The sequence below is a fragment of the Rutilus rutilus genome (assembly GCF_951802725.1).
Source record: "Rutilus rutilus genome assembly, chromosome: 24".
Classification (NCBI taxonomy): Eukaryota; Metazoa; Chordata; class Actinopteri; order Cypriniformes; family Leuciscidae; genus Rutilus; species Rutilus rutilus.
Genome location: NC_140228.1, coordinates 9,993,286 through 10,012,100, shown reverse-complemented (window position 1 = coordinate 10,012,100; position 18,815 = coordinate 9,993,286). Strand labels below are relative to the sequence as shown.

The following is an 18,815-nucleotide window of genomic DNA, read 5'->3' as shown; positions in this document are numbered from 1 at the left end:
CTGTCCATGCAGCTGAAAAACACCCCCACAGCATGATGCTGCCACCACCATGCTTCACTGTTGAGCCTGTATTGGACAGGTGATGAGCAGTGCCTGGTTTTCTCCACACATACCGCTTAGAATTAAGGCCAAAAAGTTCTATCTTGGTCTCATCAGACCAGAGAATCTTATTTATCACCATCTTGGAGTCCTTCAGGTGTGCTTTCATGTGTCTTGCACTGAGGAGAGGCTTCCGTCGGGCCACTCTGCCATAAAGCCCCGACTGGTGGATGGCTGCAGTGATGGTTGACTTACTACAACTTTCTGCCATCTCCCGACTGCATCTCTGGAGCTCAGCCACAGTGATCTTTGGGTTCTTCTTTACCTCTCTCACCAAGGCTCTTCTCCCCCGATAGCTCAGTTTGGCCGGACGGCCAGCTCTAGGAAGGGTACTGGTCGTCCCAAACGTCTTCCATTTAAGGATTATGGAGGCCACTGTAAATGGTAAATGGACTGCATTTATATAGCGCTTTCACAGACCTACGGCCACCAAAGCGCTGTACATATAGCCTCACATTCACCCATTCATACACCGACTGTGCTCTTAGGAACCTTAAGTGCAGCAGAAATGTTTTTGTAACCATGGCCAGATCTTTGCCTTGCCACAATTCTGTCTCTGAGCTCTTCAGGCAGTTCCTTTGACCTCATGATTCTCATTTGCTCTGACATGCACTGTGAGCTGTAAGGTCTTATATAGACAGGTGTGTGGCTTTCCTAATCAAGTCCAATCAGTATAATCAAACACAGCTGGACTCAAATGAAGGTGTAGAACCATCTCAAGGATGATCAGAAGAAATGGACAGCACCTGAGTTAAATATATGAGTGTCACAGCAATGGGTCTGAATACTTAGGACCATGTGATATTTCAGTTTTTCTTTTTTAATAAATGTGCAAAAATGTCAACAATTCTGTGTTTTTCTGTCAATATGGGGTGCTGTGTGTACAATAATGAGGAAAAAAAAAAAGAACTTAAATGATTTTAGCAAATGGCTGCAATATAACAAAGAGTGAAAAATGTAAGGGGGTCTGAATACTTTCCGTACCCACTGTATATTTCATGTCTTGTGCTTACATTTTTTTTATTGCTTGAAAGTTTAAACTGACAGGACCTAAAACACATGCAAATGATAAACTTTCACTCTATGATGGTTCAACTTTGTAATTAATCCGCAAATCATGTGCGTTTCGAACTGTGGGGCCTGTTCTATACGAATCACTACGATCCCTATACTTGACATCGCACATGTGACTATCGCGGATGTGCACATTGCAAAATCGATGCAAAATTCTCACTGAAGAAGCAAAAAGGCAAAAAAAAAGAAATTAAATTATATTTACATTAATACAGCTGATTTTTCTCCACAGTCAGTGTGGAAAATGTGGGGGAAAAGTGTGCAGATTCTGTGCAGGCACAATTATGTGTAACACAGCTTGTGTTGCCCATTGTCACCAATGACGTCCACATGTAGCCAAAAAAAGAAAAAGAAAAAAAAACACCAACTCCTACATGAACCACTAAGTGTGCATGTGCAAATATGTTGACATGTGCTTGACAATTCGATAATGAAATCCCACTGGGAACCACCATTTGGTCACAGCTTTGATTCTGTCATCGTTCCCGCACAAACTGCTCTCCTTCATCACTCGTTTTCACATGTTTCATTAAGACCACTTTTAATGAGGGTATCTCAGCTAGCACGAGCTGAATCTCTGCAGTCGGCTTGTGTCCTGCCGACCATTCAGTAGAAAGAGACAGATTGCACGTCATTGTCATAATAGGCCCCAGGGCTATTATTAGTCCGCCTTGAAATGGGCCTCCAGATTCGGAATAGACTAAAAATACAGGGGAAAGTGTGAGACGGTGACCAGTAGCTACTTGAAACATCCAGACACACAGAAACAGGCACACAATAATCCATAGTTGTCCTTCAGATTCACTCGAGACCATCAGGCCATAATTAAAGAGTGTCTCCTGCTAACCACTCATTACCTTGTAATTTGCCCTTGTAGAGCATCAATCTAGTGCAAGACGGCAGGACGGCCCATTTCCTGAGCGCACCGGTATAGATTTGAAGACGTGCTAAGTGAGATGTCATTCAACTGCAGACATCTCACACACCAAGACAAAGGAGGGCAAGGAAATCAAAGTTCATGGCAAAATGTTAAAAGTCATTATTGCCAACATAAATTCCTCATCCCCCTAATGTCCTTGATGCTAGATGAGAACGACAGGAACACAGATCATGAGAAACTCTTTTATTTGACAGATCGACCAGTTTTCGTGTACTTCCTGTGTGGTGAAGTCCGTATATGTTTGCTTCGGTTTAAGCCTGCTTTTCCCGAAGGGAGTAACTGATAACATTTCTCTCCCGAGTAGAATACAATGATCAGCTACTAAATCCCCATCTTGCGGGCTTCGCTTTCCCTGAATTCAATTTCATACAGCACTGAGTCCCGGCAAATGATGTGAACATCAGTCATCTAGTCACTGAGGCAGCGCAGGGCGTATTCGAGCAGGACTTTTTGCCATTAAAAGTGTGACGCATTTGTAAGCATCAATTTCAACTTTCATGCTGAATAAGACATTAAAAGTGTTTCTCGGTTTGGTACAGACAAGAGTTTCATATTTAAGAAAAAACTTTCAAGTTTGTTAAAACCGAGGCCTGACTAAGCCTTTTCCGTAACACTGTAGGGATCAAAATTGTAAAGAATTTAACGGCTCTGGTTTCGATAACACTTCCAGTAACGATTCTTGAAATTCTTGGTTTCTTAGTGATTGTCGGAAATAAACATTGGGGGGAAAATGCAATTGCATTCCCAAATAATAAGATAATTTGGTCACACTTTAGTTTAGGGTCCAATTCTCACTAACTATTAACTAAAATTTTTGCCTCAAACTCCTAATTACTACTTATTAATAGTTAGTCAGGTAGTTACTACATTTAGGTATTGGGTAGGATTAAAGGATGTAGAATATGGTCAAGCAGAATAAGGCAAAATGTGCTTTAGAAGTACTAATAAACCAGTAATAGGCATGCTAATAAGCAACTAGTTAATAGTGAGAATTGGACCCTAAACTAAAGTGTTACCGATAACGGTTTTCTATGTTTTTGATTCACTAAAATGAGCCGACTCATAAGATTCATGCATTCAGGAAACTGGTTGCACAGTATGTTTCTGATTCACTAAAAAGAACTGACTCATTATATTAAATTAATTTAGGAATCAAACTATACTGGGCGGTGTTTCCCAAAACCACCAATGCTTTCTACGATCAACATAGGCTTATGATGCTTTTGGGAAATGCAGCCATGGTTGTGCTGCATGTTTCTGATTCATTACAAATTTTTATATATAAGACATTCCACGACCCTAAAAAAACACGTTCAAATGGTGAAAACGCGCTCTGACCAACGACAACAGATGCCGACAGGGGTAACACACTGATCTGACAAAACCTGTTGCCGTTGGTCGGCGTCTGTCAGTTCAGTGTGAACTGGCATTAAGACGTTTCTATGTTCCCAACCCTTGTGGTCCAAAAAAAAAAAAAAGCATCATCGTGGATGTTCTTTTTTGTATGAAATTACCCCATGTCAACACAGGAACCAACTGTCTGTCTCCATCTCATGAGAGAGAGAGAGACGCAATGGCCCAGCACACATCGCTAAAGAGATTAGCATAACTCCATGGTTTTCTTCGGAGACAACGGCCTCTAATCCCTCGCTGATCTGATTGGATTAACACACTAAGGCTGTCCCAGCTCATATGGACGTGGCTGTGCTCTACGCTATCATGCAATGTACAGTCACTGACACAGCTAACGTCCCAAAGTTCAGGTGTATCCTCTGACCAGCTAACCTTAATACTGAGCTTTACCACAACCATCAAAGGCTTTGAACTTTGCAAACACCACATCCAATTCAATGTGTAATGGCCAAGAAATGTGCAATTGATGGACCGCCATTGATTATGTTTTTCATGAGGTCAGTTAACCAAATCCAAATGCATCGTGAAAACGACAAAGGTTGTTCAGACTGAGATGCATTAACAAAATCTGTTTTGAATCTAATTTCAATATCTGTTCAGAGTTCAGACTACAAAAAAAATAAAGGGATTTGAGTTTGAGAGAAGAAAAAAACCTATTATATTCCACATTACTCAAAGAATGATGTCCAATTTACCTCAAATGTCTCACAGTTTGGTTGTTGGAATGAATAAGCTCCAATGCGGACAATGAGGCCCAGAAAAGGGTCTGAATGAGTGATATCAGTGAAAAATCTGAATAATATCAGCTCTACACCGGTACGGTATCTCTTAAGATAAATCAACGTAAGAACGAGTGAGGTTGAACAGAAAAGTCCTCCAATTACCTCCAAAGAGTGTCTGAGTGGCTCTCACTGAACCGTGAGCCATCACAGCCAGACAGTATCTGATTCAATTTAGCGACGAACCTCCTGCTTCTCATCGCCGCTACAGACCACCGCTCATCCAGAGCTCATCCAGTTTCATGCCTGCTACAGGAAATCCATGGCCAGACTTCTGCATTAAACTCGCATGCCAGGTAACCACAATTTATATACTTTTCCAGCATCATTTTACTACGCAAGCAACACAAAAGAAGATGGTCATAATTGTGCAGTTTTACATTAAAGGAGACATTTCAGTCATGCCCGCAGAGAAGAACAGGGAGAGAAAAGCTATGAAGTGGTAAGAAAGAGCAGTAGATACAGCGAGGGAGGTAATGAGCACAACAAAAAAAAATAAGAGCAGGGGAAAGTCTGAGAGAATTTGGCCCTAATTTGTCTCAGCGGACAGGTAGTTAGTGGCTTACCGCTGGCCTGTTCCCTCACAGGCTGTTGTCCTGTCTCTCTGGCTCACTGTAAATCACATCCTGCAGCCAGCACCACTATTATTACCAGTCCACACACCTTCTTCAAGATTACACCAGTGCGGCAAAGAGGATTCACCCAGTCAGAGTCTATTTAGAACCTTTGTGACCCCTCGGTCTCATTGATCATTCATTGTATTAATTTTTCAGCTTGTTATGTTTAGCCGTTAGGCCCTACCGGTAAATGACAAAACTACGTAATTATATATATATTTTTTTTTTTGCAAGCAACATTATTATATTATGTTTTACCGGTGACCAAAAGGCAAAAAGATTTGCTAAAAATGGCATAAAAATCTTTATGAATCCTTTATATTAATATAAATATATATGTATAGGACCATGTGACACTGAAGACTGGAGTAATGGCTGCTGAAAATTCAGCTTTACCATTACAGGAATAAATTACATTTTAAAATCCGTTTACATACATAGAAAACAGTAATTTTTCATACTTTCAATAACAGTAGAATAAATCAGACTCCAAACCCCCCAATAAATAAAAAAGCCCTCAAAAAAGCAAATAAATAAACCACACCTCAATCCTACACTAAGCCAAAAACCTTCTCAAAAAAGAAAAAAAAGAAAAAAGTATAAACCATTACAAAAATGTTATGATTATGTAAGATTAAAATTACAGAATTAATAATTTTCCCATTTTAAAGTTTATTATTTTTAGGCTAAACTAAAGTGATGAAGTCCTTTTAAATTAGTTCAATATGGCATCATAAATCACACAGAGCAGAATAAAACCATTAATAATGTGACATGAGGTAAATATATTAAACAAATTTGATGGAATTGAACAGATTAAATTATTCGTGTTGATTAAATACAATAAAATCAACTCAATGAATTCAATATCCTACGAACCTAAAACTATTCATTAACATTTTTACATCTCTAAAGTTGTTCATTTGAAATACTACATTTCAGATGCTATTTATATGTTGATAACGATGCAGATATCGTTCTAAACACACACATGCTAGAACTACAATAGGAACGCCAACAGACATTTCTGTTCTATTATTACGTTATTACAGTCTCCTTTAGTTTTAATACACAAATTGCTTTATTCATACAGTAGGCTACATCTTCGACTGAAACCTATTAGTCAGTTAAAGTCTTCCAGAAATAGCCATTTGACTCTAGTGGGCCAAGTATTCATCACAAGCACCATGAATACTGCAAAGCAATTCATAATAAACCTATGCTGCACATTAGTTTCATAATAGCTGTGGTGGAAAAATCAGGCTGAAGATTTGCTGTACTGATTATTATCAGCATTTATGTCCAGAACAAATCCTCTTATAATCATTCAAGCTACAAAGAGACCTTACCTAGACATAATATCCCTGAACAGTTCCCAGTGGAGCCCGAGACCCAAATTTAGCACAAAAGCAGCTCTGTCTAAATCTATGTCACCATCCCGCCTGATCCAGATCTATGACAGCCAGCGTTTCATCACATCTCCACTTTGAACTGCACATCATCAGCCCAGAAAGTAGAGCGGTGTGGTGCTACTTAAATTACATACAGATTAATAAATAACATTATTGCAACATAATCTTATCTTATCTGATAACGGTAAGGTTTATGGACGACAGCCCTGCATTTAAACTGCAGTTTCCTATATAATCGTTAAGATTATACGCTCATGACATGCAGACGATGCAAACAGTCTGTTGCCAAGGGCTACAGACAGATTGGACTTAAAGCTGTCAATAGCTGCTTGCTTAGGTGAAAACTAACATGGTGTGTGTGGGTGATGGATTAAGCACAGGGCAGAATGCAGTGTTCTTCAGTATTAAACTTTAGCAATGTCCACAGTTTGTGCTACTGGCTCGATTAATACCCCAATAATTTGACTTGTTGAATACTATTTTGAAATGACAATTTTCTGTTAAATCTGCTGACTTTGCTAAAATATTTTAAAGGTTGTTTGAAGCTGTTCTGCTTATACTAACTTGTACTTGCATTTCCTGTATAGGCCTTTATCACAGTCAGCCTCTTCACAATCGGCTCCGATTAGTAGCGTAAACGAATTTCCGCCTGCATTATTGTCAATGGACGCCAGTTTTGAGAAGAAAATTAAAATAAACTAATTTAAACTAATTTAATCAAACATCATTTAAATCGGTTTATATTGACCCTATGTATGTCGTCTTTTATTTTGTGTCACATTATCTGAGACGCGATTGTCAACTAGTCATGAGGAATTGTCTGACTGATTTAATTTCGTTTTTAAAGCTATTTTCTTTCATTTTGCATTATATTACCACCAATTTTTGTCTACACTACAGTATAATGCTATCAAATCATTACACTCAAACACGGAGGATATAGCTCAAACCAAACCAGTTAATTTCGTGAATTGTGCATGGGCTGGAAATACCCCTTTATTTAAACAACTTCAATTTGATCTAAATTATTGATGATTGCATTGTGAAGTAAGTGCGTGAAAAAATGCGAACATTGTTTAATACAGTAAGTATTGTAATCTTGCAGTTCTCTAATAAAATAAGGTGGTCAGACTCTAAAGTGTTGCGCATACACATACAGTATGGCTTAAGCGCTCCCCTTTAAATGAAGTCTCACAAAATCCTGTGGGAAAAACTGAATATCATTCCTCTATGTCGTTATCATTATAATTAGGTTAAGGACTTGTAGTAAATCACGATATGTGTGTCGGAATATTACGACACCTTTTTTTTTTCTTGTTTCACAATACTCAATTAATGATTGTAAAATGAGATTGGTGTCTTTAGAAGAAGTAGGCCTATCTGTGCTGAATTTGACATCACAACAATCCCGTGCTATGGGCACAGCTATTGATACAGGCTATAGCGGAAGTTTTTTACACTACTATTTGAAGCTTGAAGCTTGAACCTGAACACGGTAGTGTGATAAAGGCCTATTACGAACACAAGATACACAAAGTATTCATTGACAGTCACAAATCACAAATGAGTCATTTACACAACACCTCTCCATGCAACTGCATGCGATGTTAATACAGTAGTGCACAGACGGTAGACCCCATACTATCAGTTACAACATTTTCCTCAAGTGCAACTAACCTTATTCTATTTCTGGTTGAGTCTCAAATTGCTCTCCTTCTCTCATCGGCGTGCACACACACACACACACACACACACACACACACACACACGCACACGTGTGTCATTAAGACGTTACCCAGGGGAAGGACAGATAATGTGCCTTTACTCTGAATTTTATGATAATCTTAACAAGCAACTGTAAAACACAGAGAAGGAGGTTCAACTTCTAGTAGAATGTAGTATACATTGTAGTATAGTGTTTTTATAAAAAAGTAGATTAACTTTAAGTGAGAATTAGATGATGGCAAACATAATCTAAATGAAAAAATTCAAAATATATTATAATAGATAACTGATATATTGTGCATACCATCAATTTCATTAGCATGTGAACACATTTCTTAATATGCATTTACCTCTTTTAAAACTTTCCTAGAGATTTTAACTTAACCTTCCTACAGGGTCACATTATCTCTGTATTAAAACCCAGTGAATTGTGTACTATAAAGCACTTTGTAGTCACTGAACACATGGCGATTCCATCTTGAAAACATGTCAACAGCAGGGGAGTGTGAACGGCGCTCTACTTGTTTAAGTGTAACTGTGGCTGATGGTGTGGGGCTGTTGAGACCAGCCAGTAACAACTGATGGCTCTCTTGGTAGTGCGAGTCACTTAGGCCTGTGCATCAAGGCATATGTGATGCACTCAGCCAGCGGGATACCTATTAGGCTAGTTGGGCCAGCTTTTAAACCCTCTCTTTCAGTTATTGGACATAACCATCCATGAAATTTCCAATTTTCATCAGCCTAGCCTACAGCTGACAGAATGTGGCCATTCAATGGTTGAGAATCCTGTGGATCTAGAAGGTCTTGACTGAAAAGTGCAGGTTTATCCAAACATCATGTCAATTAGAGGTTCAAGAGGTTAACTGGCCATTTGCTAAACGTACACTGGAATGCTCAGTCATTCCACAAAGTTCCCCGGAAGAGTAAAAAAAAAAAAAAATTCTTTAAAAACCCACCTGGGAAAGTGAAAGGCAAGGCAAGTTCTAGGATGACTTTTCCTTGCACTTAGTAACTCTGAAACATGAGTCACAGTATCCATTATCACATTTAGTCCCAGTGATTTTTAAATGCACAAAGAAGTCATGAAAGATGTCTTTTTAAGCTGTCCGGAATAGCAAGATATCAGCATGTTATTTCAGCTCTCCCTGCAGGCCTGCTAAAACACACCCCATTGTGCGTCTGAGTTAACTGGTTACACAGCTGGAGAGCTTCCTTGTGTATAAACTGAAACTGCTTTGGTGTTTTCTAGTCATTGTGACAATAAACACAACTGAGCCACTTCATTTTGTGATCAACTTAAAAAAATTGACATGCAGGACAGAAATAGGGGTGATATAGCTTACTGGTTAAAACTATAAAATGAAACGCTGTATAGGTTCAAGCCCTGCATGGGGTGGTGGAACCACAGTTTCCACCAAAATACCATAGTTATGTAAGACTGGAAAACCTGGAAAAGAGGGCAACTCTCTGAGAGAACAAATGAAATTAACATTCAAACTCTTGTGCGCCATTCGAGACGCAAGTCTCACCTCAGAATCATCCTAATCTACATCTCTTTCCCTCTTCCCCCATTCATTCTCTCTCATGCTGAGATCACCAAAATTCACCCAAGAATCTATATGGTTTAATGTGAATAATTATCATACAGTATTACACATGTTTGGTATCATTTGAAATGTCTCCGTGTGACTAGTACAAAGGTCTCATTCTCAAAGAAGTAAACCAAAAGGTATTAAGGTGTTTAAGAGTTTAGAGATAACTCGCACACAGAGGAGGGTGTGTCTTCCAGGCAAATGGCATCCTGCTCCCAAAAGGTGTAAAACTCTGAATGCAAATTCCCATTGTTAGCAAATGTTTCAATGTGAAAGAAGTTTCCGTTTATATAAAGAAATGCAACAAGATGCTCAGGGCGATTTGTAGCTCAAATTAATTACTCTCAGCATCATGTATTTTCTAATGTCAGGTTTGCATCTTTTCTCTTTATTCCAGAGCATTTGGTGTTTCAGAGCAACTGATTATGAAATTGACATGATACATTTACCTGACATAATAAATTGTTACATTTGAATTTATTCCGACTGACTCTGAAATAGTTTTCCCAAGTAGATTAAACAGATTCGTATGTTACAGCAAGTTTTGCGTCAGATTAGTGATGACTAATATTTGGCACTAATTCAAGTGTATGTGTTTTGCAAAGACAAAAAGTGCATTTTCGTTTAGGGCAGCAAAAGTGATGCTTGACCAACGTAAATCTGGATGTGTCTTACCTCTGTTTTAATTTAATGTTACTTTAGTTAAGTGTACGTGGGAAACCACGGCATGGCCAATTCAAAGCTATTATAAGACAAGTAAAGTAATTTGACTTATATCTGTAGTAGTGGCCATACCTCTACTGAAGTAAACGTTACTTTAATCTCAAGTGTATGCAATCACGGGGGCTATACCAAAGTATCTTTGATTGTGTAAGCGTGAATGCAACCAATCTCAGGTATATAGCAATTGCCTCTGTTTAGTGATCGAAGCTGGCGAGATTGTGATCGTGAGACCCACGTTAAACAAGGCATGAGGACCTCTGAGCGACATAGCTTCCTAATATGAACGGGTAAAATATAAGTAAAGAGTTAATTAGAACAATCCAATGTAGGCCTATTGTTTAACTATTATATAATTGACCAATAACCAATTAGCAGCAATCTAACTTAAATTTGAGGTCGTGATTAAATGGAGTCAGATCAAAGTTTAAATGGAATTAAATTACTTCGCCACGCAGAAAGACAGTAACACGCAGAGACCTTCACCCAAAGGACTTGTGATACCAATTTCATCAAAAATATAAACTAGCCTAAATAAGAAAAAGTTCTGATAGTTCCAAATACAATTTTGCAGAAACTATGGGACATTTTCATAGAAATTAAGGACAAGTTTAAAGTCAAAGGGATGGAGCAATAAACTAACTATCACTACTATGCCACTGAGTAATACATTTTTCTTTAGGTCAAGTTCAAGGGACTAAATAAAAGTTTCAACTTAATGATGTAATATTCCATGAATATTTTTTTTTATTATTTTTTTTTATGTCATAATGACATCATCTCTTCAGGATGTAAACGCTTTAAGGACAAGTGTCAAATGAGTTGTCAGTAGGTTTTAAATAGTTAGTCCTGTAACCATGATACATAGAGTAAACAACTGATTATTGAAAATATGGACATATCAAACGTGAACATTAAATCTTTCTAACATACGACTTGTAGTGCCACTACCTTGGCTTGAACACATGACCAATGGCTAAATTAACTAAAAGCTGTCAACTATTTCCCATCAGCCTTTTCAAAGACACAGCAATACTACATCTCAATATGGCAATATATTATTAGGCTATATATAGGTCCCAGAGACTACTACGGATGAAAATTATCTATCTAAATCATATTTTTGTCTGATTAAACGTTTAATAAATAAAATAAAATACGTCAAAATCACTTTTTCAAAATGGAAAAGCCGTGGAATGTCCCTTTCAACTCTTACAGCATAACTTAGGTAAAACAAATGAGGAAACACCATCCCACACCGAAGCAGTACATGAAAAAAAAAAAAAAAAAAAATGAAGCGATATTGCCCAAAAGAAACTCATTCGTAACAAATGTAACGGATTCCAGCATGTTTTTTCTTCGTGAAACTGATACTTTAAGCTTGACTGGGTAAACGGCGACTTGAACGTTTTCTAAGCGAGAACTAGGCTACAGAAATGCTGTTGTTTACACACGACTGGAGATTTACTGAGGCGATTTTACACAGAAAAACAGTTTAAAACCTTAAAGTTATCTATACAGGCAACGATAAACCCAAAATTTGACTTACAGAGCCAGAGTAACTCCTCGCGACACTGAATGTTTTGAAAACCTTGAGATTTTCAGCACTTACAGGGTCAAACAAACAAACTCACCTCATTTTTTTTGACTTGCTCTCTTTTTTGTTGAGAACTCCCGGGACGCAGTTGGTGAGCTCGGTCCAGTCCGCATGTAAACCGCAACTCCAGCCGGTGGAGAACCGAGAAAACAGCCAGGTCTCCTTTCGGTTCGGACGGTAGCAAGTACACTTCTTCTGCCCCGGTCTACAATCACACGGAAGCTCCAGTCGAACATTTTGGACCAGGTGTCTGCCGAAGGTGGTCCCGCCGGTCTTTTGGATGTGGAGAAACACAATCACGTCTTCTCCCTTGATTTCGAAATCGATATTGCGCTCTAGATCTTTAATAGGGAAGTAGTACTTTTTCACATAGTGCGGATCCGGAGTGGGGAAAATGGTCATGTCCTCTTCGCCGAGAAGGTACCCGTGCGGGGAGCCGAAGTTTATCACCCCGGGAGCCACGTACTGGTACAAAATCAGCATGAAGAAGACCGATCCGACGACGATCAACAGAAATTTACTGGTCCTTTCAACCATGTTCCTTTCCGTGTCGTTCATTTGTTATCATTTCTCAGACAACAGCAGTCCGCGGGGCTTCTGTGGTGGCTTGCACCCTTCGCGTCTCTTCGTAGACAGATCATCATAGGTCCACTTAAGAGTTCGGGATCTCGAGACAATGTGTGCTTGGATACATTACATCCACATTTCGACCGGTCCTATACCTGTCGAAAATCCAGATCAAATCCGTTCACGGGACCCGTACTGCAGATGAAGGCACAGCAGTCCTCAGATCTCGAGTTGTTGAGTCCTCTGTGAAGCGACTAGTCAGAAAATACCTCCCTTGTCTCGTATAATTATTCTAAACAGCGACACCCACTTTCCCCCACACACATCAAGCTCTCACTAGTAACTGTGAGGAAAGGGGCTTTAATGCTTCGTTTGGAGTTCCCGTTTGCAGTTTATTTTTTTGAAAAGCAAAAAAACAAAAACAAACATAATGTTGACTATAATGCACTGTTACATTTTTAATGCCAAATATCGCGAAATATAATGATACCTTTTAAAAAAAATTCTTTGAAAAATTCCACAGAACCCCTAAGTAGACACTTGTTGTTGTTGTTTTTTTAGTTTTTTTTTTTTAAATAAATAAATAAGATTATTAATCTTTTCCATTAATAAGTCGACTCTAATAATAAACAATTTAATATTTTATGGTGCACATAAGTTAACTGAAAATAAGCAATTCGCCTCATGCCAGTGCATGGAGCACAAATAAATTCCGTACGAGAACCAAAACATCAATCCTGTAGTAATTGAGGAGATTTAGTTAGCGCCGCTGATCCACACAGAACTGATAGGGGGCGACACAGAGGAGTAGCCTACGACGACTGACAATGGAATATTGTAAATTTCCTCCATACATATGAATACCCCGGTACGTTGGGATGAGATGACCCCTGGGACAAGATGACCCGCCAAACGCCCCTGGATATCTATTGTTAGGTATTAAATAATGATTGTTAATTATTGTTAATAATTAGTATATATTTAATTCAAATATGGGCAATTAAATAGGTAAATATTCATATGCCTGTATGAAATATTCATAGAATAATTTTACCTTTCAGACAAATCTCTTTTACTGGGATTCTGCTTTGCCTGTCATCAGGCCTGGGTTCTAATTGGTAGGGGGGGGGGCAATTACCCCATAGGGGCCATCTTACCCCTCTTTTAATATTTTATGCTATACCAACTAAATTAGCAAATGTTTCTATTTATTTCCTAATAACACATTGGCTGATGCATCATCATCCTACACATGCTAAACATTTAAAAGTAAATCCCCATTGTTATTAAGGAGGGGGGGGGGGGGGGGGCATCTTCCCCCATCCTACACTATAGTAAATATGTATGATGCATTAATATATATAAAACTGTCTATATATAATATTTTAATAACATATACAAATGGTTTCCTTCTTTAAAAACCTCTAACATGTTCTTATATCTTATAGTTCTGGCATTTAAGCTTTATTTCCAAAGTAGGCTACATCTAAAAGCAGAGACAGAGATTGATGGACATTGTTGATTTGTGACGCAGGAAGGCTTTTGAACCTCTAAGGCTTTTGAATTTAAGTCTAAGTACAAGTAAAGCAATATATTTAGGTCTTTAATGTTCCATTTCAGAACACTCTATCAGAGACAATAAGGCTTAGAATTAAGCCTACATTATGTTAAATGTGACTGTCGTGACTGTGAACGAACCCACATAGACCCTGTTCAGCTTTTGAATGATGTTCCATTAAAATCTGCTTTGCCTTCAATTTTCCCTATAGTCATTTACTCCATTTGTCAGTCTAAATTTTCAGTAGGAAGCCTGACCTTAACCCCTTTTAGCTCAAAAACCCATGATTATATGAGCTTTAAGCGCACCTTTAGTGTCAGCCTCACCGTACAGTTCACCTGACTACATATCCATGGAAAATTCTGCATTTATGTCAGCTCAGCTGAAATGGATCGCTTGATCCCAGGCGTATTTGTTGATAATACAAAGGTGAACTTTCTCTATCGTCACTTCAATGAAGCAATCAGCAATGTTTTTCTATGCGAGAGAGTCCATTAGCAAATAAATGAAATAACAGCGGAGCCATCACATCAGCGTTTTATGTTGCTAAATCATGCAATATGAAAAATAAAACATTTCACCATCTACTATCAGCAGGCATATACTGTAAGTTCATTAATGTTTAGACATTTTTAGGAACTATACGGTTATCCGGACCACACCTATTTGGGTAGGGGTAGGGGTAGGGGTAGGGGTAGGGTAGGGTTAGGTTAACCGTATAGTACATTTACGTGTGGTCACGTGTGGTCCGGATAACCGTATAGTACCCATTTTTACCATATAACTGCAAAAATTGATTGAACGCAATGTTATGCTTTCAGTATCATTAAGAAACTTTAGTGTTTTTATATTTTGAATTAGTTTATAATTTTGTTGTGTGTTTTTGTCATTAATTAATATGTCTATAGTTTTTATTCATTTTTATTTGAGTTATTTTTAGTTTAAGGTACACTATGTAACTTTTTTTTGTTTGCGAACCATATTAATCCGCACAGTCACACAGAGCCAACCAAAACATGTTCTTTCACAAAATGCATGGAATTTTGTTTTTTAACCGCTAGAGGGCCAGAAGTTACAGTGCTTTAAACTAAATGAAAATGAGAAATGTTGCTTTAGCAGCTAGCTAAAATAAAATCAGTTTGTTTTTTATATATCTATTTTTTTTTTCATGTAACGAAATCTTATTTCAAGTAGGCCTAATGGTGCGTTCACACCGGACGTGAATAGCGCGTCAGGCGCGAGTGATTTCAATGTTAAGTCAATGCAAAGACGCGTTACGCGCGTAAAAAATTCCTGCGGCGCGAATGAGGCGTAGAGCGCGGCGCGGTAGACGCGAATATGCCTCATTCGCGCGTCAAGTTCGCGCAAATGACGTGAATTGAGCGTCTGGCGCGTTAAGCGCGTTACGCGCGAATGATTTTATTAGTGCTTTTTGTGCATTCACGCGTTTGACGCGAATTCGCGTCTGCCGCCCGAGTTGAAAAATCTGAACTTCTGCGTCAATTCGCGCCGCGTTAACCAATCAGGAGCCTGCTTGCTGCTGTCACGTGGTGAAGTGACAGTTTATAATGTTATTTTATGTTTGGCCTCAATAAATTATTTTGTAATATGACTAAAATGCACAACAAAGCAAATCTTTCACATAAAAACTCGATTTCAATATATGAGAGATACTCATTTTGTATTGAATGCTATTTATTCCATATCTATTCTAGATTATATGAAACATTAATCTAATGTAAAGACAACAAACACAATTTAGTGTATAAAAACAAAACAAAAATCACAGGACAGGTTTCACTTTTGGAGGCTGGCTTCATTTATTATTAAAACATAAATAAATGACAGATTAGGTGGGTGCGGGTGAGGGTGAACCTCGCGCCGGGCTGTACAGTGCGGGCTCATCAGGCAGCGACCACTCGAGGCCGAGGCCTTATACGGCCTACGCTGTCCTCGTCAGCGTCCTCACCGTTAGGTCCACCAAACCTAGCTCCTGGAGCAAATTGTGAAACTCCTGAAACCCTCCGGAGGGTCTGGTGGACCCGAGTACAGCGACGATGTCCCCTACGCAGCTGTTTCTGCTCTCCAGAGCATATACGAGCGGTGACTCTCTCAATTAATGCTAATGCTAATGCTAATGCTCGATAAACATCTAAAAAAGATGGCCGCCAACGGGTTTCGAAACTTTCGCCTCCGTATTTCGCCTCTGACGCGCGAATTAACACAAAGTGGTCAAGCGTATAACTAGACGCGGCAGGCGCGATTTTGACGCGCTATTCGGGTCCGGTGTGAACGCACAGTAACACTGTTTTTATGGGTTTAGTTTTATTAAACTGTGATAACCTTAATTGAAAGAACAGATTGCCACACCCCCTCATGTCATTGGTCGATTCGGAATTGTTGTTCTATCCACCTTTAGATTATGGGAGGCACTACCAGTTTGGGGGAGAAAGAAACCTTATCCGTCCATTTGACTGAATGAACTGTAAAAATGTCCTTCATGTTCTGTGTTCAGATGAGAATAACAACGCTTGGTATTTTAATGTGACATCAAGAATATCAATGGCAAGAGCTCTTTTCAGTCGCTGCATACTTTTCCTCCTGATGTTTTTTCTTTTTCCCTTTGTTTTCCGCTGTAACAGCGTGAAAAAATACAACATATAGGCTACTGTGCAATTGTGGTCTGCTCTCCCGATTTAATTTATGATATATCCCATAAAAAATTCACTGGAATGCATAAAGATCTCTTGAATCCTAAATCCTTGCATCTCTTTACAGGTTTGTTTTCACACAGGTTCTTTAAAATTTTCACTTCTAATCCTTATAGCAGTGTTTATGTTTCTAAAGCAGGTAAATCTGTCAAAATGACAGAAATCCCTTTGAAATATTGTCACTAAATGTTTCAGTTAAAGGTTAGTTCACCCAAAAATGAAAATTATACCATAATTTACTCACCCTCAAGCCATCTATAGGTGTGTATGACTTTCTTCTTTCAGCCAAACATATATTAAAATATTATATTATATTATATTATATTATATTATATTATATTATATTATATTATATTATATTATATTATATTATATTATATTATATTATATTATATTATATTATATTATATTATATAAAAAAAATATCATGGCTCTTCCAAGCTTTATAATGGGAGTGAATGGAAACTTGGATTTTAAAGCCGAAAAAAGCACATCCATCCATCATAAAATAAATCCATACGGCTCCAGGAGATTAATAAAGGCCTTCTGAAGCGAAGCGATGCGTTTTTGTAAGAAAAATATCCATATTTTTAAATTCTTAATCACTAGCTTCCGGTTACGGAATGCCGTCCGCAAATCGAGTTCCTGCCGAAGAGTGAACTCTGACCCTGGGGCTAGCAACAAACTCAAGCTCCTCCAACATTTCTCTTTTAAAAACTCTTGTTTTAGATTTCTAATTCATGACCAGTGTTTTGTTTTGCTCTATTCCTGCACTTCAGCGCTCATCAATACATCATGCGTTTGGTCAGAGTTCACTCCTCGGCCGGAACTCCGGAAGCCAGTGATTATAGTTTATAAAGTTATAAATATGGATAGAACTCAAGTTTAATGTGATGGTCTCATCCTTACATCTACTATATAATACAATGTTGTTAGTCTTGAGATTCTTCATGTTAGTGAATACATACATAGATCAGCTACTGATATTTGTAAGTTCTAATGGTCTCGCGGTAGAACTTTTGTTAAGCATGCCAGAGGTTCTGAGTTCTAAACCCCCCTCGTATAGTTGATTCTTATTTTTTCTCATTAAAACCAAAGATGTTCATCAATGATTGTATATCAAGAGCAGGGACACTTTGGGTGCATTTTGTTTTGTGATTTCAATGGAACGAATAGAGATTCTCAAGCTGCGATAGTTGAAAGTATTTTAAATTTTTTGGGGTATAGCTTTACTCCTTTTTGACAGGGATAAAGCACCATTTTTATATACATTTTCCATCATCCCCTCAATTCTACAAAAGACAAGCGGTTTGGAGGATGGATGGATGGATGGATGAAACTTACTTTGATCATATGACCTATAGGAAGTCATTGCACAGTAACCTAATTTGTGCATACGGCCTGTATATTGCAAGATAATGACTAATATTGATTGTGCAAACTACATCCATCTTCAATCTCCAGTCAGGTTAATTGAGTTTCCATTATAGACGGCTGAGTCTAGTGACTTGAGCTCATCTGGACTCCTGGAAAGTGAAGATTATATTTCCTTTTTTGCTGCCCTCTTCAATACAAAAATTTCACAGTGCTACCTGACGAAGTTATTACTGTTTTTCAGGAATGTCTATTCTACAACTCATTGAAACCCAGTGAGAATCTGTGCATGAGAGCTAGGAACTCATTTAATTAAATGTTTTTGTAAGAAGGACCTGAGACTGACAATTGCCGTTGTTGGTGTAATTCATCACATCTGACTTGGCCTTGCACAGAACATTGTCTGAGTGTCCCTGACTTTAACTGCAGTTATTTGCCTTTAAGGGTTGAAAGCATTGAAGCAAGAAAGTGGTTCAAGTTCCTATAATGAGCAAGGACACATGTAACCGAACTCCAAGTTGAATTGCCTTTAATTATTCTCCTTATTGACCAGTGATCTTAAAGCCCAACCCAAAGCAGAGATGATCATTATGGAAAATCCAGGAAAACAGCATTTTAAATGGAAAAAGGCTGTCTT

At 38.3% G+C, this 18,815-nt stretch overlaps 1 protein-coding gene across 1 annotated transcript in view; it reads right to left on the bottom strand.

Moving 5' to 3' along the window:
* hs6st1b (heparan sulfate 6-O-sulfotransferase 1b) overlaps positions 1-12,853 on the bottom strand; it is a 49,897-nt gene extending 37,044 nt beyond the window's left edge. The window contains exon 1 of the mRNA XM_084399002.1: positions 12,006-12,853. Within this exon, the coding sequence (XP_084255128.1) occupies positions 12,006-12,526 (521 nt within the window). The 5' untranslated portion in view covers positions 12,527-12,853. The remainder of the gene's footprint in view (positions 1-12,005) is intronic.
* Positions 12,854-18,815: the final 5,962 nt, after the last annotated feature.